At 53.3% G+C, this 23,593-nt stretch overlaps 1 protein-coding gene across 26 annotated transcripts in view; it reads left to right on the top strand.

Annotated features, from left to right (window-relative positions):
* SEC31A (SEC31 homolog A, COPII component) overlaps positions 1-23,593 on the top strand; it is a 350,984-nt gene that overhangs the window by 248,924 nt on the left and 78,467 nt on the right. For all 26 annotated transcript variants that reach the window (XM_085641210.1, XM_085641201.1, XM_085641203.1 and 23 more), the window contains one exon: positions 115-260. In XM_085641210.1, coding sequence (XP_085497336.1) covers positions 115-260 — 146 coding nt within the window. The remainder of the gene's footprint in view (positions 1-114; positions 261-23,593) is intronic.

Here is a 23,593-nt window from a genome sequence, read left to right on the forward strand (position 1 = left end):
TTGAAATGAAAACCTTATGCTTCATAATAAGCAGTGTCATATGTTGCCATGTTTTGCTGCAGGGCTCCCCACTATTTAAAAGTTGAATAGTTTATTTTTCTTTAAAACCCTCAGATCTCCTTGGCAGTCGGCTTGAAAATGAAGGGGACATCCTTTTGCAAACTCAGGCCTGTCTATGCTACATTTGTGCTGGCAATGTGGAAAAACTGGTTGCTTGCTGGACAAAAGCACAGGATGGGAGCACCCCATTGGCCCTTCAGGTGAGTTTCTGAAACAGGGACATTCCTGTGAATGGCCTTTTCTGGTCAAGCTGTTCATTTTGAGAGACATACGTGGATGGTCTCTTGCTTGTTCTGTGAAACAAGGCAATATTTCCTTGAGAATGACTCTGATCACTGCCACCATTGAACCACAGACAGACCGAGACTCTCTCCGCAGAGAGAGGGAGACCGACACACGCGCAGTCTTTCTCTCTGTCTCTGTCCCTGTCTCTGTCTCTGTCTGTCTCTCTCTGTCTGTCTCTGTCTCTCTCTGTCTGTCTCTGTCTGTCTCTCTCTCTGTCACTCTGTCTCTGTCTCTGTCTCTCTCTCTCACACTCACTCTCACACTCACACTCACACTCTCACTCTCACTCTCACTCTCACTCTCACTCATTTGTTTATGTAGTGCTTACTATTCCTCACAAGGTGTTCAATCAGACATGAAAAAATAATAAAAGGTACTCATTCAAGAATGTCTACTAATGGTACTTATTAATGACTTTGTTCTCTCTGTCACTTCAGCGGTTTGCTATTTCTAAAATGCCACAACTTTCTCTGTGACATGAAAAATCTGATATATATATGTGTGTATATGTACCATTACCTGGCACTCTCCCTTAACTTTCAAATACCATCTAACTTATCTGATTTTTATCCTGAAGTCGGCTTTTTCAGGAGCTGAGCTTTGTTAAGCTGTGTTGTCTTGTCCTTTCTTAGGCTATCCCTGTGTGTTTTTCTCAACAGAACAGTCTTCTGAGTCCAATGGTAGTCCTCCTGTTTTCCAAAGTGAGATATATGCAGGCTTAGCTTTAAAGTTGAGAAGAGGCTCCCAATGTGCACGCCTCTTTCAGAAGGCTACTATGGTCCCTTCCACCTAGGCTGCTTGTGGACTGACCGTGGGGTCTCCATAATTAGAGTCTGGAGATACAGGCATTTTTTTACCTGTATCCCTGTGGAGGGATGATCTTTCGGCTCTTGATGGCCAAAGACCTTGCAGTCACTTGTAACAGGTGGATCTTTTACCTTTATTAGATCTATGACATGCATTGTTAGACAGAGAAGTGTTTTTTTTACCTGATAAGTGCCTGATGGAGTCAATTGCCTTCATGTGCATGAGCCACTTGATATGGTGGTTCCGTTTGTACAAGGCTGCTGCTGTCTATCTTTGTGTATGAGTAGAGTTAACCACTTAGACACCGGCTGCATTTCTCATGCCATTGTAAAACCTACTCACCTCCTCTTCCTGCGAGAGAGCTGCACTTCTGAAAGTGACTTCTAATTGCAGATTCCTCACTTTTTTTTTTTTTTTTTTTTTTTAAACCGTTTATTGCAGTTTGAAAAAGTTACAGGTATGGGCCTACAACCACTCGGCCGGCCGCTAGAGTGACAAAAGCATATTGCATACATACAGTAAGAGTCTCTTGGCAGTGCAGATTAGCAAAACAGGAGAAATCAATGTTGCAGGCCGCATAGCTCCATGCCCACAGTACGGTTCCCTTTTATCAAAACAAAACAACACAAAAAACCACACCCGCAAGGCAACCCGCGATCCAAAGTGACAGCACGTGCTCCATAAGTGGGGGATCCCAACCAGCAGCAGAACTCTGGAGAGGGGAATGGGAATAGATCAGGGACTGGGGGACCGCGTGCCCAAGGCCGAGAGAGGGGGGCCATCTAGGGAGACGGAGCAGGCGAGGCAGCCGGTAGCTGTGGCGGCTCACAAATACCCCCGCGGTAGGCGTTCCAGGGGCCCCAGATTTTCACCCACGCCCCAGGCTTACCCCTCGCCACATACACCACCTTTTCACGAAACATACACCAATCCATATGTTCTTTCCAGGCCAACACCGCAGGGGGCCTCTGGGATCCCCACAATTGAGCAATGTCACGCTTAGCTATCATGTATCCCAGAGTCACCCACCGCGTCTGCGGGACCGAATAGTCATTTGGTTCCCACACATTCAGCAAGCATCTCCTCGCTTCAGGCAACAGCGCGACACGCGTAACCACACGCAGGACCTCATGCACACCACGCCAGAATCGCTCCACCTTTGGGCACTCCCACAGTATATGCATGAAAGTTGCCAACGCGCCACAGCCACGCTTACACATTCCGTCACCAGCAAAGCCCATACGTAGAAGCCTTGGCCCCGTCACGTAAACCCGGTGAAGGATCTTAAGCTGGAAAAAACGAAGGCGAGCCGGGATGGCCACTTCTTTTGGAGAGGCCACCGCGGAAATCCAATCCTCGTCGTCCAGCTCTAGCCCGTCGGCAACCCAGGCCTCGCGGAGACTAGTCAGCAGGCACGATCTGTCGTTGATCAGTTTTTTATATATGAGGGAGATCGTGCTGTCTGGGACATGGCCATCCAGCACTCTGTCCTCCAGGGGGGAAGACTCCGGAATGGACGCGACATCCGGGAAGACGGAGCCCAGCGCATGGCGGACTTGTAGGTACCGAAAGTACTCACTGCCCTGCAGCTGAAACTCCGTCTGCAGCGTCGCAAAAGTCTTGAATCCCCCCCTCGTCCAGAGATCTCCCACAGTGCTGATTCCGATCGTGTCCCACTTCTCAAAGCCCTTCGATGTCCACAGGGAGCCCAACCTCTCAGACGCATATAGCGGTGACGCCCGGGTCAAACGGTCCTTCCACCCCATAGCTGCATTAGCCGCGTGCCAGACACGCACCATGACACGCGTCGGTCCCGTCAGACGGGGGTCGGGCGCGGCAGAGTAAAGCGCTCGATTGAAGTCGCCACCGGGCAGGAGCATCTTATCCATCTCAAACGCCGGGTTCAAGGCGGGCCCGTAAAGGCCATGATTAATTGCAGCCAGTTGGGTGGCCCAGTAATACCGTTTAATGTCCGGGAGGGCGACCCCCCCATCGTACCACGGGAGCGTCAATTTAGCCAGAGCAATGCGCGGCCTCCCGTCCCAGAACAGGCGCCGCTGGAGGCCCTCCACCTCACGGAAGTAGCGTGCCGGAACCAAGTCCATAGTATTCTGGAGGGCGTAAAGGAAGCGCGGCAAGGACATCATTTTGAACAAGGCCGCTCGGCCGAGCGGCGAAAGCGGCAAACCCCGCCGCGCACCACGTCCTCCTTCAAGCGCTGGAGGGGGGGCAGCAAATTCCGCTCATAGCGGGCCTCCGGGTCAAGAGTGATATATATCCCCAGGTACCGAAACCCCTGGGAGGCAATCTGGATCGGACAGTCCCGTGGTAGGACCGGAGCCTCCCCGGAAAGCACATATACACAGGATTTCGCCCAGTTGATGACAAGGCCTGAGTTGCGACCGAATGAGCGCAAAACATCAACCAGGACGATCAGTGATTTACGCGGGGAGGCGAGATACAGGAGGATATCATCAGCATAGAGGGACACACGGTCCTCATGCTCGGGGGTCCAGCGGAGACCACGGATGGAAGGGTGCCACCGCAGCCACTCCGCCAGGGGCTCCAGGGCCAGTGCAAACAGGAGAGGTGACAAGGGGCAACCCTGTCGCGTGCCCCGCCCCAGCGCGAACGGGGCCGAGACTCGCCCATTCACCACCACCTGCGCCAAGGGGCCCGAGTACAACAATTTGACCCAGCTAATAAAGCCCGGTCCAAATCCAAATTTCGCCAGCATCGCCCAGATGTATGGCCACTCAAGCGTGTCAAACGCCATGGTGGCGTCCAAGGTCGCCAAGATGGCCGGCTCCCGCACAAATGGGACACGCGCGAGCACACCGTGCAAGCGCCGTAGATTGAGCGCCGTGTTGCGGTGTGGTATAAAGCCAGATTGGTCTTGGTGGACCAAGTCGCCCACCACGCCAACCAACCGGTTGGCCAACACCTTGGCGAGGATTTTGGGCTCCGCGTTCAAGAGCGAGATCGGCCTATAGGATGCGACCCGTTCACGGGGCTTCCCCTCCTTGTGGATCACCACGATTGTAGCCAGACGCTGGTCCGGCGGGAGGGAACCCTGCGAGTGTGCCGCCAGGAACATCGCGCGCAGGTGGGGCGCCAACACATCCGGGCGTAGCTTGTATAGTTCGATGGGGATACCATTGGGGCCCATGGCCTTGCCGGATGCAACCGAGCGAATAGCCAAGGCAATTTCGTCCGAGGTGGGAGGAGCGTCCAGCGAATCCCTGTCCTCCACCGTAAGGGAGGGCAGTGCGATGTCCCGAAGCAGGGCATGGGAATCTTCCTCCGAGCAGGGGGAAACCGGGGAGTAGACTTCGCGGAAATAATCCGCAAAGCAGGAGACAATGGCTTCCGGCTCGGTGACACACGCACCATCCGCACTCTCAATCAAAGGACCCACGCGACTCGCTCTCTCCCTCTTGTCCAACCACGCAATCAATTTGCCAGCCTTATCACCCACATCATACAATCGCCCCTGCTGCTCTCGACTGAGGCCCCTGGCCGCCTCCGTGACGAGGGCCCGATAGGCCGCCTGCTTTAGATGTAGAACATGCAGCTTGGCATCTATTACCCCGCTCCCCAGGTCACCCTCCAGTTCTGCAATCTCGGCCTCTACCCGGGTCACCTCCTCCCGCTCGCGCCGCCGGGCATGGGAAATAAAGGAGAGGGCCTCCCCTCTAAGAACTACCTTAAAAGCCTCCCACAGGGAGATGGCCGAAGGGACCGACCCCACATTCTCGTCGAAATAACGCTGTAAGGATTTGATCAAATCGGCACGAATGGTGGGGTCGCGCAAATACCATGCATTAATTGGAGCCACCCTGCCATCCCCCCTCGGGAAGACATCGAAATGTAACAGCAATGGGGAGTGGTCTGAGATACCCCGCGCCAGATGGCGCACCTCCCCCACCCTCCCTGCATGGGCCGCCGGGACAAGGATGTAATCAAGCCGCGAGAGGCTACCATGGGCACCCGAGTGGAAGGTGTATTGCCGCTGTGCGGGATGCTTTAGTCGCCAGCAATCCACCAGGCCCAACGTGTCTAAAAGGCCGGGCAGCCACGCCTGTGCCCGGGGGAGGTCCCTGGGGGGATGGCGATCCATGGACCCAGAAGCTACCGCACTAAAGTCCCCTCCAACCACCAGCAGGCCACTCGGAAGGTCCAGGAGGAGGTGCCCCAGGTCCGCAAATGTGGTGGCTTGTAACCCAGGCGGGACGTACACTGATATCAAAATAAACACTCTACCCTCCATTCTTCCCACCAGGACAGTGTAGCGTCCCCTCTCATCATGGCGCACCTCATCGATCTCCAACGGGAGCGAGTTCTTGATCATAATACCCACCCCCCGCGAGCCGGAAGTGAAGCCAGAATGGGCCGCCAAACGATAGCCCCGCCGATTCATTGCCTGAAAGGAGTTACCTATAAGGTGTGTCTCCTGCAGGAAGACAACATCTGGTGAAATACGTTTCAAGTACTGCAGGACCACACCACGCTTAATCCTATCCCCCAGGCCGTTAACATTCCATGACAACACAGTCAAATCCCTACCCCCCATCATACGTCGAGACAATCGGTCGTCCCCCACAGAGCATCTTAAAAACAACAATATAGTAGCGGGTTTGCCTTGCGGTGCAAACAAACAACACACCCCCCCCACCCCCCCATCCCAACAGAACTCCCCCCTCCCTGCACCCCTGCATGAGCCCAGACAGCCCCCCCAAAGTGCAGTGTGCCTGTCGCCCCATAGCTAAAAACTAACTAGTCCCCCAGAGGAGGAGGGAAGCCCCCAACAGACCCCGCACGACCTCCATAGGAGGGGAACGTATGCAATCAATAAATGGGGAAGGAACATCGTCCAGAGCAAGGCCTATTCAGTCACCCCTCAATTCTGATCCGGCGGGCCCTCCTCGCCAGCCGCGCCCCCCCCGCCCCCCCGGCCCCGATCTCCAGGCAGAGTGTCCAACCAGTCCCCAGCCGCCTCGGGCCGTTCAAAAAAGTGCGTGCGACCATCCACCTCCACCCTCAGCTTAGCTGGAAAAAGCATTGAGTACTTGAGGTTCAGGTCCCGTAGGCGACGTTTAACACCAAGAAAGCTCTGTCTCTGCTTCTGAACCGCCGGAGTAAAGTCTGAGTAGAAATGCACATCCATGTTGTCAAGCTTGACCGGTCCCTGTTGCCTGGAGGTCTGGAGGATAGCATCTCTGTCCCGAAAGTTAAAAATCCGGGCAATGAGAGGCCGCGGCGGGGCACCGGTCTTAGGTCTGCCCCCAGGGACCCGGTGAGCACGCTCCACCGCAAAAAGCTTACTCAGCCCCCGGGGCTGGAGATGGGTAAGGATCAATTCTTCCACAAAAAGATCCGCCGCCTCCGCCTCTCGTCCCTCCGGCACCCCCACAATACGGACATTATTCCTCCGGGCCCGACCCTCGGAATCCTCCAGTCGCCGGTCCATCAGGGCGCTCGCCTGGCCAAGCCGGCGCACCTCCTTTTGGAGGGCCACCACATCCATCGTGAGGCTCGTTGCGGTGTGGGCCAGGGAATCAACCCGGTCGTTCGTTTTGGACAAGTCTGCCCTCACAAGGCTCACATCCACCAGGACCGAGTCTATTTTTTGCGCTAGGGTGTCGAAACGCTGGTCCACCGAGGCCTTCATCTCTGCGATGGCGCCCATGACGTCCCGGAGGGTCAGATCCACAGGCTGAGCAGATGCCTCCGTCGGGCCCGCCGGGGATGTGCGCGATGTCTCCGGAGAACCCTTCTGGAGAGTGTAGCGGTCCATACTGTTAGCTTGGTGCGCCGTGCCACGGCGGGTCGTCTTCACCTTCGCCCGGTCGCCATCTTGTTTGGTGGACATGCTTGCTCTCCCACCGTCGTGCCAATCTCCTCGAACGGGCCGCTATACCAATTCACGGGCTCCGGGGGGGGGGGCGGGGGCGACCACCGAACCGCAGGCCAACCCACAGCCGGCAGGCCAGCCGGGCACTTAGACAAGACCACACCACCGCACCCCTACCTCGCCTGAGGGCAAGGAGGGCGCAAAAGCGAAAGTGAAAGTGCGGGGTGCGCGAGTCGCCCAGCCTTGCCCGCCGCTGTTGTTCACTTTGTCCCCGGATCGCCCCACTACTCCAATCCGGGGGGCCGGCGAGGAGAAGGCCGCAACCTTCGATCGGTGCTCCCACCGGTGTCCGGGGTCCAATTCGAGCCCGAAAAACGGGTGGCGCCTCAGCTCGGGTTCCCCGACACAGTCCCCTCAACAAGGACAGGATATCGCCAGGATTAATTCAGGAGGTCGCGGAGGTCCTCGGGAGCCTCGCACCTACGCGGCCATCGATTCCTCACTTTTTGAATCATCCCTAGGCATCAGTCTGGTTCCCTAAACTTTTCAGTAGCGCCTCGGTTAGCAAGTAGTTGACCCATGTGTCTCCTCACTGCTGCAGTTTCACTACAGAAATGACGTGCACGGCCTATAAGGGGCACTATCCCTGTGCACTGACGTCAGTCTCTCTCTCTTCTCTGAGACACTTCTTCCTCAGAAATGTCTCCAAAATCCTACAGTGTGCAAGGAAATGTCACTCCTAAAGACAATAGGTGTTAAACCCTGTAGGGACTGTCTTAAATAAATGTATGCGCGGGGAAAGTAGAGACACCTTTGGTCCTCTTCACGGCCTAGGGCGGACGGGTGCAGGTGTCTCTTTTGGTGTTGGAATCAACTTACCAGAGCAGTTCACAGTTGAGGGGGTCTCTGTGCAGAGGCTGCAGGCGACATCGAGGAGTCTGGGAGAGGTCAGCTCATGGTGAACTCAGACTCTGGAGCACTGGGAAACCTCACTGGAACCAGTGGGCTACTTGTACTTGGGCCGGAGGTGACTGGTGCAGAGATGGAATGGGGGGGTCGCAGGTTTCGCAGTTCTTCAGGTCACAGAGTCTTAGCTTGAAGATTGTTCTTTTTGAACAGGTCCACTGTTCTCTGGAGATCTTGTTTTTTATTAAAAGTAGAGAGCCCTCCCAGGGTTTTGGAGGTTGGTGGGCTGCAGGACGAGTTGTCTTTGACACAGGATTGTTGAGGGCTGCAGACAGTCCAGTAAGGCTGGGGCCAAGTCTGTAGATCTCTTCAGTCTTCTCTGCTGTGGCGGCTCTGTGGTGTACGGCGGCTCTTAGGTTATCAGGAACTGTCTCTTTGGTGCTATGGGCTCCCCTAAATGCTCAATTTAGGGGCGTTAGGGGAGTGTAGAGTAGTAGCCAATGGGTTACTGACCATTGGGGTCATAAACCTGTCCTAGAATTCCTAGGTACGCCAACACAAAGATGGCTACCGCTCAAAATTAGTGTCCACTTCGCCTATGTTAGGGGTCTTACTAGCCTAGGGGTGGCACTACTACCTCACTAGCTAATTTTGCCACCTGTCCAGGTGCCAACAAGGCTTAGGACGAAGGGTGGCTTCCTCTGCTGTGAGGGGAGCCAGATTCGCATTCCAACGGCAGCGACTTCTTTGAAGCTTGCTAGCCCAAGAAGGCTAATCAGCAGGTCATCCTGTGAGAGGGGGTGGTACCCCCTCTTCCTGGACAGGCTTTTAGTCCTGGCCCCTTGAGAGCAAAAGGCTCTCACCCTACAAGCAGGCTTTTGTTCCTGGCCTCCTGAGAGCAAAAGACTCTCGCCATAGGAGATCAGAAACTTGTCTCAGTGGCAGGCAGCAGACTCCAGTCAGCGAACACACCAGAGGCTGGTAGGTTTTCGGGGAACATCTCTAAGATGCCCTATGAGTGCATGTTTTAATAAAATCAGTGTATGTTGGTACCAAACATCCCTATTTTCAGTGAAGCCATCATGTAGCTGGGTAAACTAGTTTTCACTAGTGTCCAGTACATGGCCTAATATGCCTTCCTTGGTCACTTGCACTGGCAGCAGTGGGGCTAACCAGCTCAGGGGTTTATCTGCTCATGCTGATATTGTCTCACATATAATATTAAGCACACTGCCTCAGGGCTGTCACTACTGCTCTAGGGGTGACTTACAAACAACATATGCAGTGGGTAAGGGACATTGTTCAAAGGGATGTGGGATATGTTGAGTTTTCGCTTTTGTCTGCACCAAGACACCCAGCCTGTGATAGCACTCATGCATGTGCTTGGTGAGGGGTCCCTTAGCGTGGCACAATTTGTGCTGCAGCCTTTAGAAGACCCTCTTTAATATCTCAGGCCCTAGGTACCAGGATACCATTTACTAGGGACTTAAAGGTTTGCCAATTGGCGAAACAATTGTAAATATTTAGGGAAGGAACACTTGTACTGGGGACCTGGTTAGCAGGAACCCAGTACACTTCTGTCACAGTTGCATCTAGTACCAGGCAAAAAGTGTGTGGGGGGGGGGGGGGGGGGGTCTGAAACAAAAACCCAGTTTCCTACACTTAAACAAACCTACACGCGTAAAGCATTTAATCAACACCAAAACAACTGAAAAATAAATCGACAAGACACCACACCAATTTATAAAAAATAGACTGTATATTTGTTGATTTTATTTAGAGACCACGGTGAAAAAGATCAATTGGAGGGTTCCGGGAATATAGAATTTACAAGGTATAATAAATCAAAGCATTTCACTGACCACGAACCAGCACTGGCAAATTTTATAAACTTGACACTTAGAAACTTTTTCACTAAAATGTTTGGACTAGTTGTAATAAGGTCACTTGGAGTCACTTTAAGTGACTGTGAGAAAGTGGCTCTGTATATACTGTTCCTTCATAGGTACAGGGTGTACAGAGTCCACAGTCCCCCAGGGTTTAACAGAGGTTAAAGTTAGATATAACCTTACTCTCTAAAGTGGTAGCTTGGTCGAGCAGTAAGGCAGTATCAGAGGACAGTGTAAAGCATTTGTTGTACACACTCAATCAGCAAATGGTTTCACACACTCAATGACTGAACTCTAGGCCAAAGGTTATATATAAAAAAATATATGCTTGTTTTATTTTAGAACCAACACTTGGATTTAAAATATACTTTCTCAACAGGAGATGTTTCATATAAATACTTTTGCAATATGCAATAGACTTTAGTAAACAGTTGCAAGTGGTTGCAGTAGGCAACTCTATTTTTAAACACAACAATACATTGAGCTCAATGGTAAATTCAAGTTATTTGCAACAGGTTACTTTTTAGATTACTTTTGGAATTCCAGGACTGGATCCTAGATTCAGTCCAGGGTCAGTTCTCAGAAAATTCAGGTTACAGGTACAGTATGTTCTCGTTACTTTTGTAATCCAGTACTTTGTGCCTAGACTCAGTACTGGGACCTTTATCCAAAACAGGTAAGTAATTACGTTTTCAGATAATATACGATTTTTTAAGAATATTTAAAGATTACAGAAATCGACACTTAGAAGAAATTTCACAGAAAAACAGTCAATGGTTTCCTATGGAAGAAAATTGAGTTAAGGGTAAGTACAGTTGTAGGTATTTTTCAGAGTCAGTGCTGGGCACCAAGATCCAGCACTGGGAGCTCACCTAAGAGCAGGTGAGTAAATTCGTTTTTGTCACTCGGCTGATTTTTGGTGAATATTTGAAGATTTGAAAAGTCCACACTTAGAAGAAATTTCAGGAAAAAACCAGTCAATGTTACCCTATGAGGAAAATAGAGTTTGCGGTTTAAGGGTAAGTACTCGACTGGCAGAGTTGAGGTTCTGGGCACAGACTCAGGGGTCTCCCAGGGTCAGGTAGGTACAGTTGGTTCACCCTCAGCGGCTCTAGGGCGGCCGGGTGCAGAGAGAGTTAGGCCCAATGTTATCCTATGAGGGATAGGGGGCCTTGTTTGGTGGCTGCTGACTGGCAAGCCACACGGCTGTGGGAGCTGGGCTCCTGGTCACTTACTCAGGGCAAGAGGAGAAGTAGGTAGGTGTAGAGTTTTCACTGCCAGGGCCACTCGGGCGGCTGGGTGCAGAGGGCTTTTGAGCCTTCGGGCGCTCAATGGATTTCAATGGGAAATCTCTGGTTTGGAAAAAGACTGCAAGCTCGGGGACGAGGACTCCTCAGGTGCCACCACCACTTTGAGAGGTAAGTTGGGTAGTTGGAGGATAGGTAGGTACCCCGGGATTGGGCACAGGGGCCGTGGGGCGCCGCGTGCAGGGGTGCCTTTAGGTGTCGGGAAATCTTACCCTCTGTTGATCGTGGTAGGTGGGGCACCTTGTTCTGAGGCTGCAGGCTTCTTCAGGAGTGTTGAGGGAGGTCCTTGGGTGCCGGACTCGGGGTCACACTCGCCGTGGGGTCGTCCTCGGGGTCTTTGTTCACTCCGGCACTGGCCAGGCTTGGCTGGTGCAGAGTGTGCTGGGTTCGCGGTTCCGGGCTGCTGCCAGGGGTTAGAGATAGGTTTCGAGTAGAGCCTCTACTCATGGGAGTCCCAGGGGCTTAGAGCCGAAAGGTAGCCAGGTCCTCCGGGGTTGGTGAGGTTACTGGCCACAAGAGATGCCGGGCTGGAGCAGGAGCAGGTTCGAGGGTTGACAGGCCGGTAGGGCTGGGGCCAAAGCAGTTGGTGTCTTCCTCTTTTCAGCAGCTGCAGGGCAGGTCTTCTTTCTTCTTGCTCTTCGTAGTTTTGAATCTGGAATCTGGGGAAGGAAGGTTCAGGGTGCCCCTAAATACTAGATTTAGGGGCGTTACAGGTAGGTGAAGGGCAGGGACCAATGGGTCCCTGTCCTGGGGTGGGTACACCCCCTATCCTGCCTCTCTCCTGTGGGAGGGGGGCAGTAGCCTAGTCCTGATAGGGTAGGGCTCCCCATCTTCAAGATGGCGAGAGCCCAGAGATGTGCTTCACCTCGCCTCCCCCACCTGAGGGGTGGGGTTGGCAGGCTGGCACATCCCCTGTCCTTATTTGGGGTTTCCGGCCAAAGCTTCCCGCCAGAGTGGGGGGTTGCAGGGGCCTGGGGAAGCTCACAGAGGCGGCATGCCTTTGAAGCTTCCCCCTGCCCATCCTGGGGGGAGGAGATTTAGCACCTCGCCCAGGATGTGCATTGTTGCAGGACCAGGAGAGCAGGGGCTCTCCTACCCAGGGGTCCAGCAACATGTCTGCGGGGTGGCAGCCTAGGCAGCCTCAGAGCAGACGTGGATTTGTAGGTTAGGTTTGAGGGGGCACCTCTAAGATGCCCTCTGGGGTGCTGAGTACATTAAATCCCACACTGGCATCAGTGTGGGTTTAATGTGCTGAGAGGTTTGATACCAAACTTCTCAGTCTTTAGTGTTGCCATTATGGTGCTGTGGAGCTCGTGTTTGACGAGCTCTCAGCACCATGTACTCTTAAATGGTAGCACTGCACTTACAGGGCTCAGGAATGGACCTGGGTACTGTAGGGGCACAGGGCTCCTGCTCCTGTGCCCACACCATTGGCATAAGGCACCCAGCTAGAGGGGTGACTGATGTATGCCATGGCAGTGTATGTATGTATGTATGTATGTATGTGTCTTGTAAAGCGCACTGCTGCCCTGAGGCGTCCTGGCGCTGTAGACGGGCATGGCACACAGGGATGTGTGCCATGTCGACTTTGTTTTTGTCTTGCACCCAAACACTCAGCCTGCAAAGGCAGTGTGTGTGTGTGTAAGGGTACGGGGCCTCGAAGGGTGGCACAAGGAGTGCTGCAGCTCTTAGAGCCTTCCTGGGTCACCAAGCCCTGGGTACTTAGGGTACCATTTACCAGGGGCTGACATGTGGCCAAGGTTTGCCAATTTGGGTTTGGTTTGTTTTAGGGAAGGAACATAGGCCCTGGGCACCTGATTGGCAGGAGTCCAGGGCACACTCAGTCAAAGTACATTCAGCAATTCAGCAAAAAGTGGGGGCATACCATGCAAGAAAGATGGCACTTTCTCACAGTGACCAATTCCAATAGGGAGCCAGTCGGGGGGGGACGAGCAAAGTCCTCAGAACCAGTTAGCTCAGCAGGTGAAGCAGTCTTCAGTCAGTTCCAGGCACTTTCATCCTGTGCAGGGCTTTCTAATAGAAGTGGTCCTGATACAAGAAATGAAGAATGCTGAAGATGCTCAAGGAAGCTTTTGATGCGATGCGTTCAACAGGATTCTTGCTGCGACTACTCCTCGATCAACGAAGGATGTCAGATGAACCTGGTCACGGGGTCAACATTCCCTGAAGTCCTCTCGGTGCTAGCAGAAGTCCAGTCGCCTGGTCTTTTGGTACATGTTAGAGTCGGGGATCTCTGATTGGTGCAAGGATGTCCTTGTGTCAAGCAGGGACCCTCTCCTCCACGTCAGGGCAAAGGATAACCCCTTTTGGAATGACCCTTGCTCACCCTCTAGGTGCGTGGCGTGAGCAGCCAAGGCGATTCTTCAGGCGTTGTTGGTTAAGCACTTACAATCACACACACAGTAAATAAATCAATCCCCCCAGAAACGGACACCAGGCTTAGATATGTAAAAATACGCTCTTTATGTAAAAATAGGTATATCTCAATATGCAGATTTATCACAAGACTAGTAACGTTGTTTCGATGCCACCAGATTATGAAGCAGGCAAGCAGTTCTTTAAGTGGGTACTTCTTTTAGTCTTTTACCAATGTCACTTGAGGGATTCCAGTCTTGACTTACTTCAGGCCTACCGCGGCTCACGCATCTGTCGTGGGCACGCCTGCGCCGTGCACAACTCTTCCCGGCAGCTCCGGGGCGGCGGGAGGTGAGACGGGCGTGCAGTGCGGTGAGGATAACGGGGAAATAAGGCGGGGCGGGCCCCGAGCCCGATACTGGAACTCCTTTAGTGATGTGGAGAGTCGGCACAGGTCGGTGCGACTCTCAGCTTGGGAAGTGTTCTTGGGTCCTCAAACAGCGGGTGTGGGCAGGCAGGCAGGCGCAGCCAGCGACCCTTAGCACGGCGGTGCAGGGGGGGGCCTCCCCAGCGGGGGCGGCGCGGCCTGAGATGTCCGGGGATAGCGAAGCGGGGTCGCAGTGCACGGACAGTGCGGCTGGGGACCCGGCGGGGATCACGATCGTCGGACGGGTTCCGGCGGGAGGGGGGACAGCGCTTTCAGCGCACTCCAGTGGCAGGCGGTGACAGGGGCGCAGGCAACCTAGCCCGGGGGCAGAGAGCGACTCCGGACGGAGCGGGGCTCTCACGGGGGTTACGGCAGGCAAGCTCCTGAGTGTCACGGCCCTAGGAGGGGGCGATGAGGGGCGCAGTCTCTTTCCAGCGGGATGCACACACGGCTCGAATTGGAGGACGAGCAAAAGCACAGAGAACCCACTGGTCCTGGGGTTCAGTTCAGGGGGCAAGCTCAGATCAAGCCCTTGGAGAATGTTCAAGCACAAAGCAGCAAAGTCTTTTCAGCAAGTCTTTTCCTCTCCTTTCTCAGCAAGGCAAGCAGCAGGCCAGTCCTTCCAGCGTCTTCTTCTCCTTCTAGTCGGGCAGAGGTTCTTTGTGGTACAACAGGATTCTGATTTCTTAGGAGCCAGGCTCCTACTTTTATACAGTGATTCTTTTGTTCTTTAGCGCTAGGGGGCCTAGGCCTGGCCCAGTCCAGTTCTGGAGCACTTTGTTATGGTGACTCTGCTCTTTCCTTTCAATAGCCGGGCAGAGACATCAGCCGCTCCACAGGGGGCGGAGCCGGCTTTGTGGTGGCAGAGCACAGGTCTATTCACGAGTCAAGGTGTACTCCTCCCACCCATCCTGGTGCAATCTCTCTACCCACCACCTGGCAGCCAGCCTGTCTCTGGGGATCCCCCAACCCTGCTCCTTACTGTTGCTAGGCAGAACACACACACACACACAGCAAAGGCGGACTGAAATGGCCAGGTCATTAAATACTAACTTTCTAAAAGTAGTATTTACAAACCCAGGATACTAAAATAAACTTGACTACAAGAAGTATTTTATTATTCTGAGTTCAGGCATACTAAACTTGACATTCTACCATGCTCTATGAGTCCACTGGGGTCACAGCGTGTAGTAACTCCAGCAGCCTATTCTGGCCTATGGAGAGCAGGTAGCCTTCAATAGTGAAAAATGAAAATGGCTGTAATTCACTATTAAGACATGCCACACACATCAGGGCATGTCCTACCTTATACCTACAATGCACCCTGCCCGTGGGCCTACCATAGGGGTGACTAACATGAGGCAAAGGGAAGGTTTGGAGGCTGGCAAGTGTGTGCACTTGCCCAGCCAGCATGACAGTACCAGACTGCACGCAGGTTCTGCACTGGCAGACCCTAGACACATTTTACAAGGCCGCTTCTGTGGGTGGCTCAACCAGCGCTGCAGGCCCACTAGCAGCATTGGCATTCACAAGCCCTGGCACTCCTGGTGCACTTTACTGGGGACTGACAGTAAATCCAATAAACCAATCATGAATACCATTCAATGTATACATTTTACCATAGGGAGAGCATATGCACCTTAGCACTGATCAGCAGTGGTAAGGTGCCCAGAGTCATAAAACAGCCAACAACAGGTCAGAAAAAATACTGGAGGAAGGCAAAAAGTTTAGGGATGACCCTGCAAAAAGGGCCAAGTCCAACACCACCCCCTTCCAGCCAAAACGCAGGGTAGACCAATCACCACCGTGATGGTCTTCCCTGCTTGGGGCGATAGAACAAGGACCTGGCCCGCAACTGCAGGGGCAGACTCCATTTCTACGCCAATCTGAACCTATCGGACACCCTCTGTCCATACTCTCAGGGCCCACCAAGCCAATCCATGGGGAACCCTTCTCCTCACCTGTGGACACCACCTGTGCAGCACCTAACCTTAACTGGCCCACAGGTGTGTCCCAACAGACAGACAGCAAAATGCTACAGTGGCCACTGACAGTAGTCAGGGATGAGACCCAGGCCGTATGCCTCTCAGGGCTCTCAATCCTCTGTGGCGCCAGGAAGCGGGGGGCAGTAGCCCCAGGTGCTTGGCACCCTTTGTCCATTCTCCCCCTTGTCAGGTCAGGTATGACATCCTGGCACTGACCCACCAGCCCCAGGACTGTACCCGGCGGCTGGACCCAAGACTGGGGTGGCCTCTCCCACACCCGGTCCTTCTCCTTGGGGCTCTGTACCCTCCCACCTGGAGTGGTACCCCCTTCCAGAATTGCCAGGGCACCTGGGGCAGGTGTCCCACACAATTCGCCCACCAGTTCAGGGGTTCTATCCTGCAACTGGGCGTACAGGTCCGGGGGGACACCCTGAACCTGGCCCTCCAACCTAGGGTCTAAACCCTTCAGTTGAGCCGGGGTCAGAGGCGAGGTCTCCCTCCCTCTGCACCCCCTTCCAGAGTACTGCCCACTCCCAACTGGCGTGGTACCCCCAGAAGCAACATGGGTCAGGACACTAATTACAGTAGTCCCACCCTCCAGGTCAGACAACACCTGAACCTGGCTTCCCAACCCTGGGACCAACCCATACGGTTGAATGCTCGCCTGGCGCACCAGGACTTCCCGGGGAGCACGCATGCCCCCCCTGAGGGTGACACATAACTCATGTGTCGTGTGACAGTCTGCCTGGCGCTGATCTCCTGACCCCTGTCCATCTGACAGTGCCTGAAGATCCCCCAGGACAGAAGTGGTGTCACCATGGTCACTCACGGGGGACGCAGCCCTTCTGGCTGACCCCTGACCCACTGGTTCTTCCACTGGGGACTCTTTCCCCCACTCACCCCTCAATCTGGACCTCTGCACCCTCCCAACTGGAGCGGTACTGCCAGACACCAGAACTAATGGAGGCCTGCTTACAGACACTCCCAGCTCACCAGACACTAGGGGATCCCCCTCAACGGGCGGCCCATCAGGACAGCCTAGGCTCCCCGCCTGGTGTTCCCTTAAAGAACCATCCAGGCTCTGAGACTGGGTTTCGGGCACCTGGGGGCACGCAGCCCCACACTCACTCCTTCTCCCCTGAGACAGGACGTGAGCCCCTACACCCCTCCCACTACCATGGGACCTAGCTGGGCTACTCTGCACCACTTCCACCACTCTGGGTTGGAAGATACCTGAGCCACTCCCCACAGGGTCACTCCCCAATGCCTCCCCAGACCCTCTGGAATCCACCAAAAGGTCTGCCTCCAATGTGGGCTCTCTGCGGTCACAGAACTCACCCTCACACAGGTGTTGGCATAGCTCTGGAAAACAGGGACTTACAATATGCTCTCCCACAATTGAATCACACAGCCCCCTAGCAGGGTTAACCAAACTATCCTTCACCTTACCATCCAGTGCCTCACACACGTACTCCACACCACTCTCCTGAGACTGGCAAGACAGTATCTGACTGTCTCTGTCCCACAACCCACACTCTTCTGGGTGGTCTTCACACTCACCCACCAGGACTTCAATGTTGGGGGAACCCCTCTCCCTGTACCTCTCAGCTAGAGTCAGTAGAGTGTCCCTCCCTCCACTAGGACTATGAACCCCTGCGCCAGTTACCCTATTCCCTTCAGGGATACTGCGCATTACTGGAGCTACCTCATGCCCTTGAACCTCCTGGTGTATATTAACCCCCTCCTTCAAGTCAGGCGCCACATCTCTGGGTGTGCGTACTACTCTCTCAGCACTGTAAAACTCAATATTGCTGCCACCAGAGGGAGAGCGGTCTAAACTCTTGATCTTGAGATCCAACTCCCTCATTTTTAGGTCATGATCCATTTGGCGTTGTTGTGCCTCCAAGGCCAACTTCTGCTTCTCCATTTCCATTTGTCCTGCCAACTTTGCCATCTCCATTGCGTGCGCCCGGTCTGCTGCCCTGTCTGCCAGCTCCTCTGGGGACAGGACTCTGCTGGGCTCCCCAAGGTTGTCGGGTGGGATGATGTCCCCCGCATTCTGTGGGTCTCTTGACTCCTTCCAGGCTCTCAACGCCTTGGTGTACTGGTTCTTCCTCTTGAATCCAGCATGGGGAACTCGGAGTTTTACACTGTAGCCTTTCAATTGCTCTACTGTGTAACCTTCCAGTCCCTCCCAATCCACCTCATCGATTCCAGAAATCACAGAGAGTGCTCTTCCAGCAGGGAGTGAGCCAGGCATGGTTGCAGTAATGGCAGATGTCTCAACAAAGTTCAGAAAATGAAAACCTGTGGCTGCGTTACTTGGTCTGCTCTCACTATCTGGTGATTAACAATTCACTGTATGCAAATTACAAATGCAAATCCGAAATCCCAGCCGCTGCCAACAATGTTAGAGTCGGGGATCTCTGATTGGCGCAAGGATGTCCTTGTGTCAAGCAGGGACCCTCTCCTCCACGTCAGGGCAAAGGATAACCCCTTTTGGAATGACCCTTGCTCACCCTCTAGGTGCGTGGCGTGAGCAGCCAAGGCGATTCTTCAGGCGTTGTTGGTTAAGCACTCACAATCACACACACAGTAAATACATCAATCCCCCCAGAAACGGACACCAGGCTTAGATCTGTAAAAATACGCTCTTTATGTAAAAATAGGTATATCTCAATATGCAGATTTATCACAAGACTAGTAACGTTGTTTCGATGCCACCAGATTATGAAGCAGGCAAGCAGTTCTTTAAGCGGGTACTTCTTTTAGTCTTTTACCAATGTCACTTGAGGGATTCCAGTCTTGACTTACTTCAGGCCTACCGCGGCTCACGCATCTGTCGTAGGCACGCCTGCGCCGTGCACAACTCTTCCCGGCAGCTCCGGGGCGGCGGGAGGTGAGACGGGCGTGCAGTGCGGTGAGGATAACGGGGAAATAAGGCCGGGCGGGCCCCGAGCCCGATACTGGAACTCCTTTAGTGATGTGGAGAGTCGGCACAGGTCGGTGCGACTCAGCTTGGGAAGTGTTCTTGGGTCCTCAAACAGCGGGTGTGGGCAGGCAGGCAGGCGCAGCCAGCGACCCTTAGCACGGCGGTGCAGGGGGGGGGTCTCCCCAGCGGGGGCGGCGCGGCCTGAGATGTCCGGGGATAGCGAAGCGGGGTCGCAGGGCACGGACAGTGCGGCTGGGGACCCAGCGGGGATCACGATCGTCGGACGGGTTCCGGCGGGAGGGGGGACAGCGCTTTCAGCGCACTCCAGTGGCAGGCGGTGACAGGGGTGCAGGCAACCTAGCCCGAGGGCAGAGAGCGGCTCCGGACGGAGCGGGGCTCTCACGGGGTTACGGCAGGCAAGCTCCTGAGTGTCACGGCCCTAGGAGGGGGCGATGAGGGGCGCAGTCTCTTTCCAGCGGGATGCACACACGGCTCGAATTGGAGGACGAGCAAAAGCACAGAGAACCCACTGGTCCTGGGGTTCAGTTCAGGGGGCAAGCTCAGATCAAGCCCTTGGAGAATGTTCAAGCACAAAGCAGCAAAGTCTTTTCAGCAAGTCTTTTCCTCTCCTTTCTCAGCAAGACAAGCAGCAGGCCAGTCCTTCCAGCGCCTTCTTCTCCTTCTAGTCGGGAAGAGGTTCTTTGTGGTACAACAGGATTCTGATTTCTTAGGAGCCAGGCTCCTACTTTTATACAGTGATTCTTTTGTTCTTTAGCGCTAGGGGGCCTAGGCCTGGCCCAGTCCAGTTCTGGAGCACTTTGTTATGGTGACTCTGCTCTTTCCTTTCAATAGCCGGGCAGAGACATCAGCCGCTCCACAGGGGGCGGAGCCGGCTTTGTGGTGGCAGAGCACAGGTCTATTCACGAGTCAAGGTGTACTCCTCCCACCCATCCTGGTGCAATCTCTCTACCCACCACCTGGCAGCCAGCCTGTCTCTGGGGATCCCCCAACCCTGCTCCTTACTGTTGCTAGGCAGAACACACACACACACACAGCAAAGGCGGACTGAAATGGCCAGGTCATTAAATACTAACTTTCTAAAAGTAGTATTTACAAACCCAGGATACTAAAATAAACTTGACTACAAGAAGTATTTTATTATTCTGAGTTCAGGCATACTAAACTTGACATTCTACCATGCTCTATGAGTCCACTGGGGTCACAGCGTGTAGTGACTCCAGCAGCCCATTCTGGCCTATGGAGAGCAGGTAGCCTTCAATAGTGAAAAATGAAAATGGCTGTAATTCACTATTAAGACATGCCACACACATCAGGGTATGTCCTACCTTATACCTACAATGCACCCTGCCCGTGGGCCTACCATAGGGGTGACTAACATGAGGCAAAGGGAAGGTTTGGAGGCTGGCAAGTGTGTGCACTTGCCCAGCCAGCATGACAGTACCAGACTGCACGCAGGTTCTGCACTGGCAGACCCTAGACACATTTTACAAGGCCGCTTCTGTGGGTGGCGCAACCAGCGCTGCAGGCCCACTAGCAGCATTGGCATTCACAAGCCCTGGCACTCCTGGTGCACTTTACTGGGGACTGACAGTAAATCCAATAAACCAATCATGAATACCAATCAATGTATACATTTTACCATAGGGAGAGCATATGCACCTTAGCACTGATCAGCAGTGGTAAGGTGCCCAGAGTCATAAAACAGCCAACAACAGGTCAGAAAAAATACTGGAGGAAGGCAAAAAGTTTAGGGATGACCCTGCAAAAAGGGCCAAGTCCAACAGTACAGGTCAATCCTTCCTGGGTCAATAACTTGTCCTCTAGGTGTCCCAGCTGTACTCCAACAGCTTTCCCAGGCTCACTGAACGTGGGTGCAACATTGTGTGTTTGGTCCTGGTCCCTTCTGCTGGTTATGGTAGTTAACGGCAGGTGGAAGACTTAGAGCTACCAGCTTGCCCCAGCAAGCTTCTTCAGTTGTTGTATCTCTGTGCTCTGGACAGAAGGCCTGTCATCTGGCCCTTGGAGTCTCTTGACTTTGTCTGGGCTCTGGAGATGACTTCTCCTTGAGCAGGACACGGCACGCACAGTCCTTCTTCTTTGCTAGCCACGAGGTACAGCATGGCAGTGTTTCCTCAGTCATTTTCCCAGTCTAGTTGAGATCGGTGTTCTGGGTGCCAGGGATGCCCTATTTATGTTAAGAAAATGCCCTCAGAGTAGAATGTGGCTGGTAGCCTATGGGCTTACAGGTTCCCTCCCTTCTGATGACCACTTCCTGGGAAGTGTGCCATCTGGCTATCCCAAGATGCACCATTCTGCTGCTCACAACATGGCAACCCCCTCTCATGGCGTTCAGTGCTCCCTAGCTCAACCCAGAGGTGTGGCTACCAAGGGTGGTACTGGACCCTGGAAAATCAGTTTGGCAACTGGTTTCCCCTCCCCTGTCCCTAGTGCCAGCATGTCTGCCTGAACAGTGCAGCAGCCCCTCTCCCATTTGCCCTTAAAAGGCGGCTTCTCCTTTGAAGCACACTGTTTGGGCCAACACCCATGTGGCTTCCTGTAGGAGAGAGGTGACACCTCCTTCCAGAGCAAGCCTCTATTGTATCCTTTTGTGGGAGTCGTTTGTTCGTCTTCCCCAGGAGGGCAGAAAGATGACCTCGTGTGCAACTGGTATGGGCACAGATGATTGAAGGTAACAAAGTGGAAACTTTGCTAAAGTTGCACACTTCAACGTGTTACATTAATTTCGACCTGAGAATCAAGTTGTGCTCAGTGTAATGATTTGTTTGATATCTTGGATGACCCACTTTGGTCGTACTGTTTCAGAATTAGCAGAGCTGAGGGGTCCGCATGCAACTCTGTTCTCGCCAACTGGGCGACCAAGCCTTTCCGCAGTAAAAACAACCATTTCGCCTTTTTAGTATCAGAACATGTAAAGTTGCATGTGAGCTATGTTGCACCCTGCCTTAAAACTTGATAGGCCTGTCATAGGGATGACTTGCACATATACCAAAGGGAAGTCTGGCTTTGGGTTTACTTTCAATAGCAAAGTTGGGCTAGCAGGTGAAAATGCTCGTCCTGCCTGCAAATAGCGAGTTGGCAGTCTCGGTTTACTCATGCCACACCCAGGGTGGCACAACCAGTGCTGAAATCCCTGGGTGGGACCCACTAACTTACATTCCCTGGGTACCATTTACTAGGGACTTACGGGTAAGTCGACATACCTATTAGTGTAAGGGCACAGGCACTGAGGTCTTTTTAGCAGGCCTCCGTGTACTCAGTTGAAAACCAGCAGCATCAACCCAAAAACGTTGAGGTAACCATATAAAAGAGGCGTTTCCTTACAAATGGCAAACCCAAGGCTCCTTCTACAATATCTGTGATTCACTGCTAAGGCAGGCCAACAGAGCCCAAGGCAGAGCTCAGCATATTTCATGGCCAGAACATAGAGTTTACATGTTCTAGCAATGAAGACACATTCTGTTGTTTATACTGTGGAAAGACTCTATTGCCACATTCCTGAATACAGCAGTGATAACTTTGGAACGTGTGACCAAATTTGATACTCTAGCATAACAAACAACTAGTTGCATTAAGGCCGACTTGATTCTCAAGCAGACATTACTGTAATTTGTCTTGTGCACAATGTTTGTAAGATGCTTCTTTTTTGCCTTTGACTCTCCTGTGCTCTTGCACCGGACTATCCCTGAGCCAGCTTCCTCCCCTCCTGGGGAGATGTGCCAACAATTCCCAGGAAAGGGAACAATAGAATCCTGCACGGGAGAGAGGTGTTACCTGTCTCTGGCAGGGAGCCACACAGGTGTTGGCCCAAAAGGCGAGCTTCAAAGGTGAAGGAGCCATTAAAGAACAAATGGGGAACACCTGAAAGAGGGGCTGCCCTATTGTTGAGGTAGACAGGCTGGCTCTCAGGAAGGAGAGGGTAAACCAGTTGCCAAACTGCTTTTTGACAGGCATGTAGGCCCCTTGGAAACCACACCTCTGATTTGCTCTAGGGAGCTCCACTCTCACAGAGGTGAGACTTGCTATTTGGAAGTTGGCAGAATGGTGCTTCTTGGGATAGCCGGAAGCCACACTTGGCAGGAAGTGATCATCAGGAGGGAGGGAATCCTAGTAGCCAATTGACTACAGATTGTGCCCACCTTGAGGGCATTTATGGCCATAAGAGTGCCCACAGCACCCTAAAAACAGATCTTGTCAGGACTGGAAGAACCAACACAAAAACATGATGGACAGAATGTTGACCATTGTCAAACAGTCACCCCCCAGTCACAGATCTTGGTTTAATCCATTGTTATTTTGCTCGCCGTGCCATTCCAATTTGGACCCCGGCATAAGCAAATCAGCCTTGACCCTGCTTCCCATGGATCCAGTCCAGCCCGAACTACCAGGCCAGGTCCTCCCTGGACCGGAAAACAAGCATCCTAGGACCGGTTTCGTGGTATCACCCTTCACCAGCCAGGCTAGCTTGAAATCGGTGGCGTAGTGAGCAAAGTGAGCAAGGGCTCTTAAGAATGCAGGCCTCTTCCAGCTTTTGTGTCCCTAGTGCTGAGCAGGGGGCTAGCCAACTATCTCTTGTCACTTCTTCTGTCCTGGCACAAGTGGAGACCTTTTTCCACAAGTGACCCCAGCAGGTACAGTCCTCTTGCGGGTCCCTAATGTTAAGCGGGTGCAGTCCTCCTTGGGTGCAGCCCCTCTTTGCTGGGTCAAGGGAGCAGAATGGCAGTCT

The sequence above is a fragment of the Triturus cristatus genome, chromosome 2_2, assembly GCF_964204655.1.
Source record: "Triturus cristatus chromosome 2_2, aTriCri1.1, whole genome shotgun sequence".
NCBI classification, from domain to species: domain Eukaryota; kingdom Metazoa; phylum Chordata; class Amphibia; order Caudata; family Salamandridae; genus Triturus; species Triturus cristatus.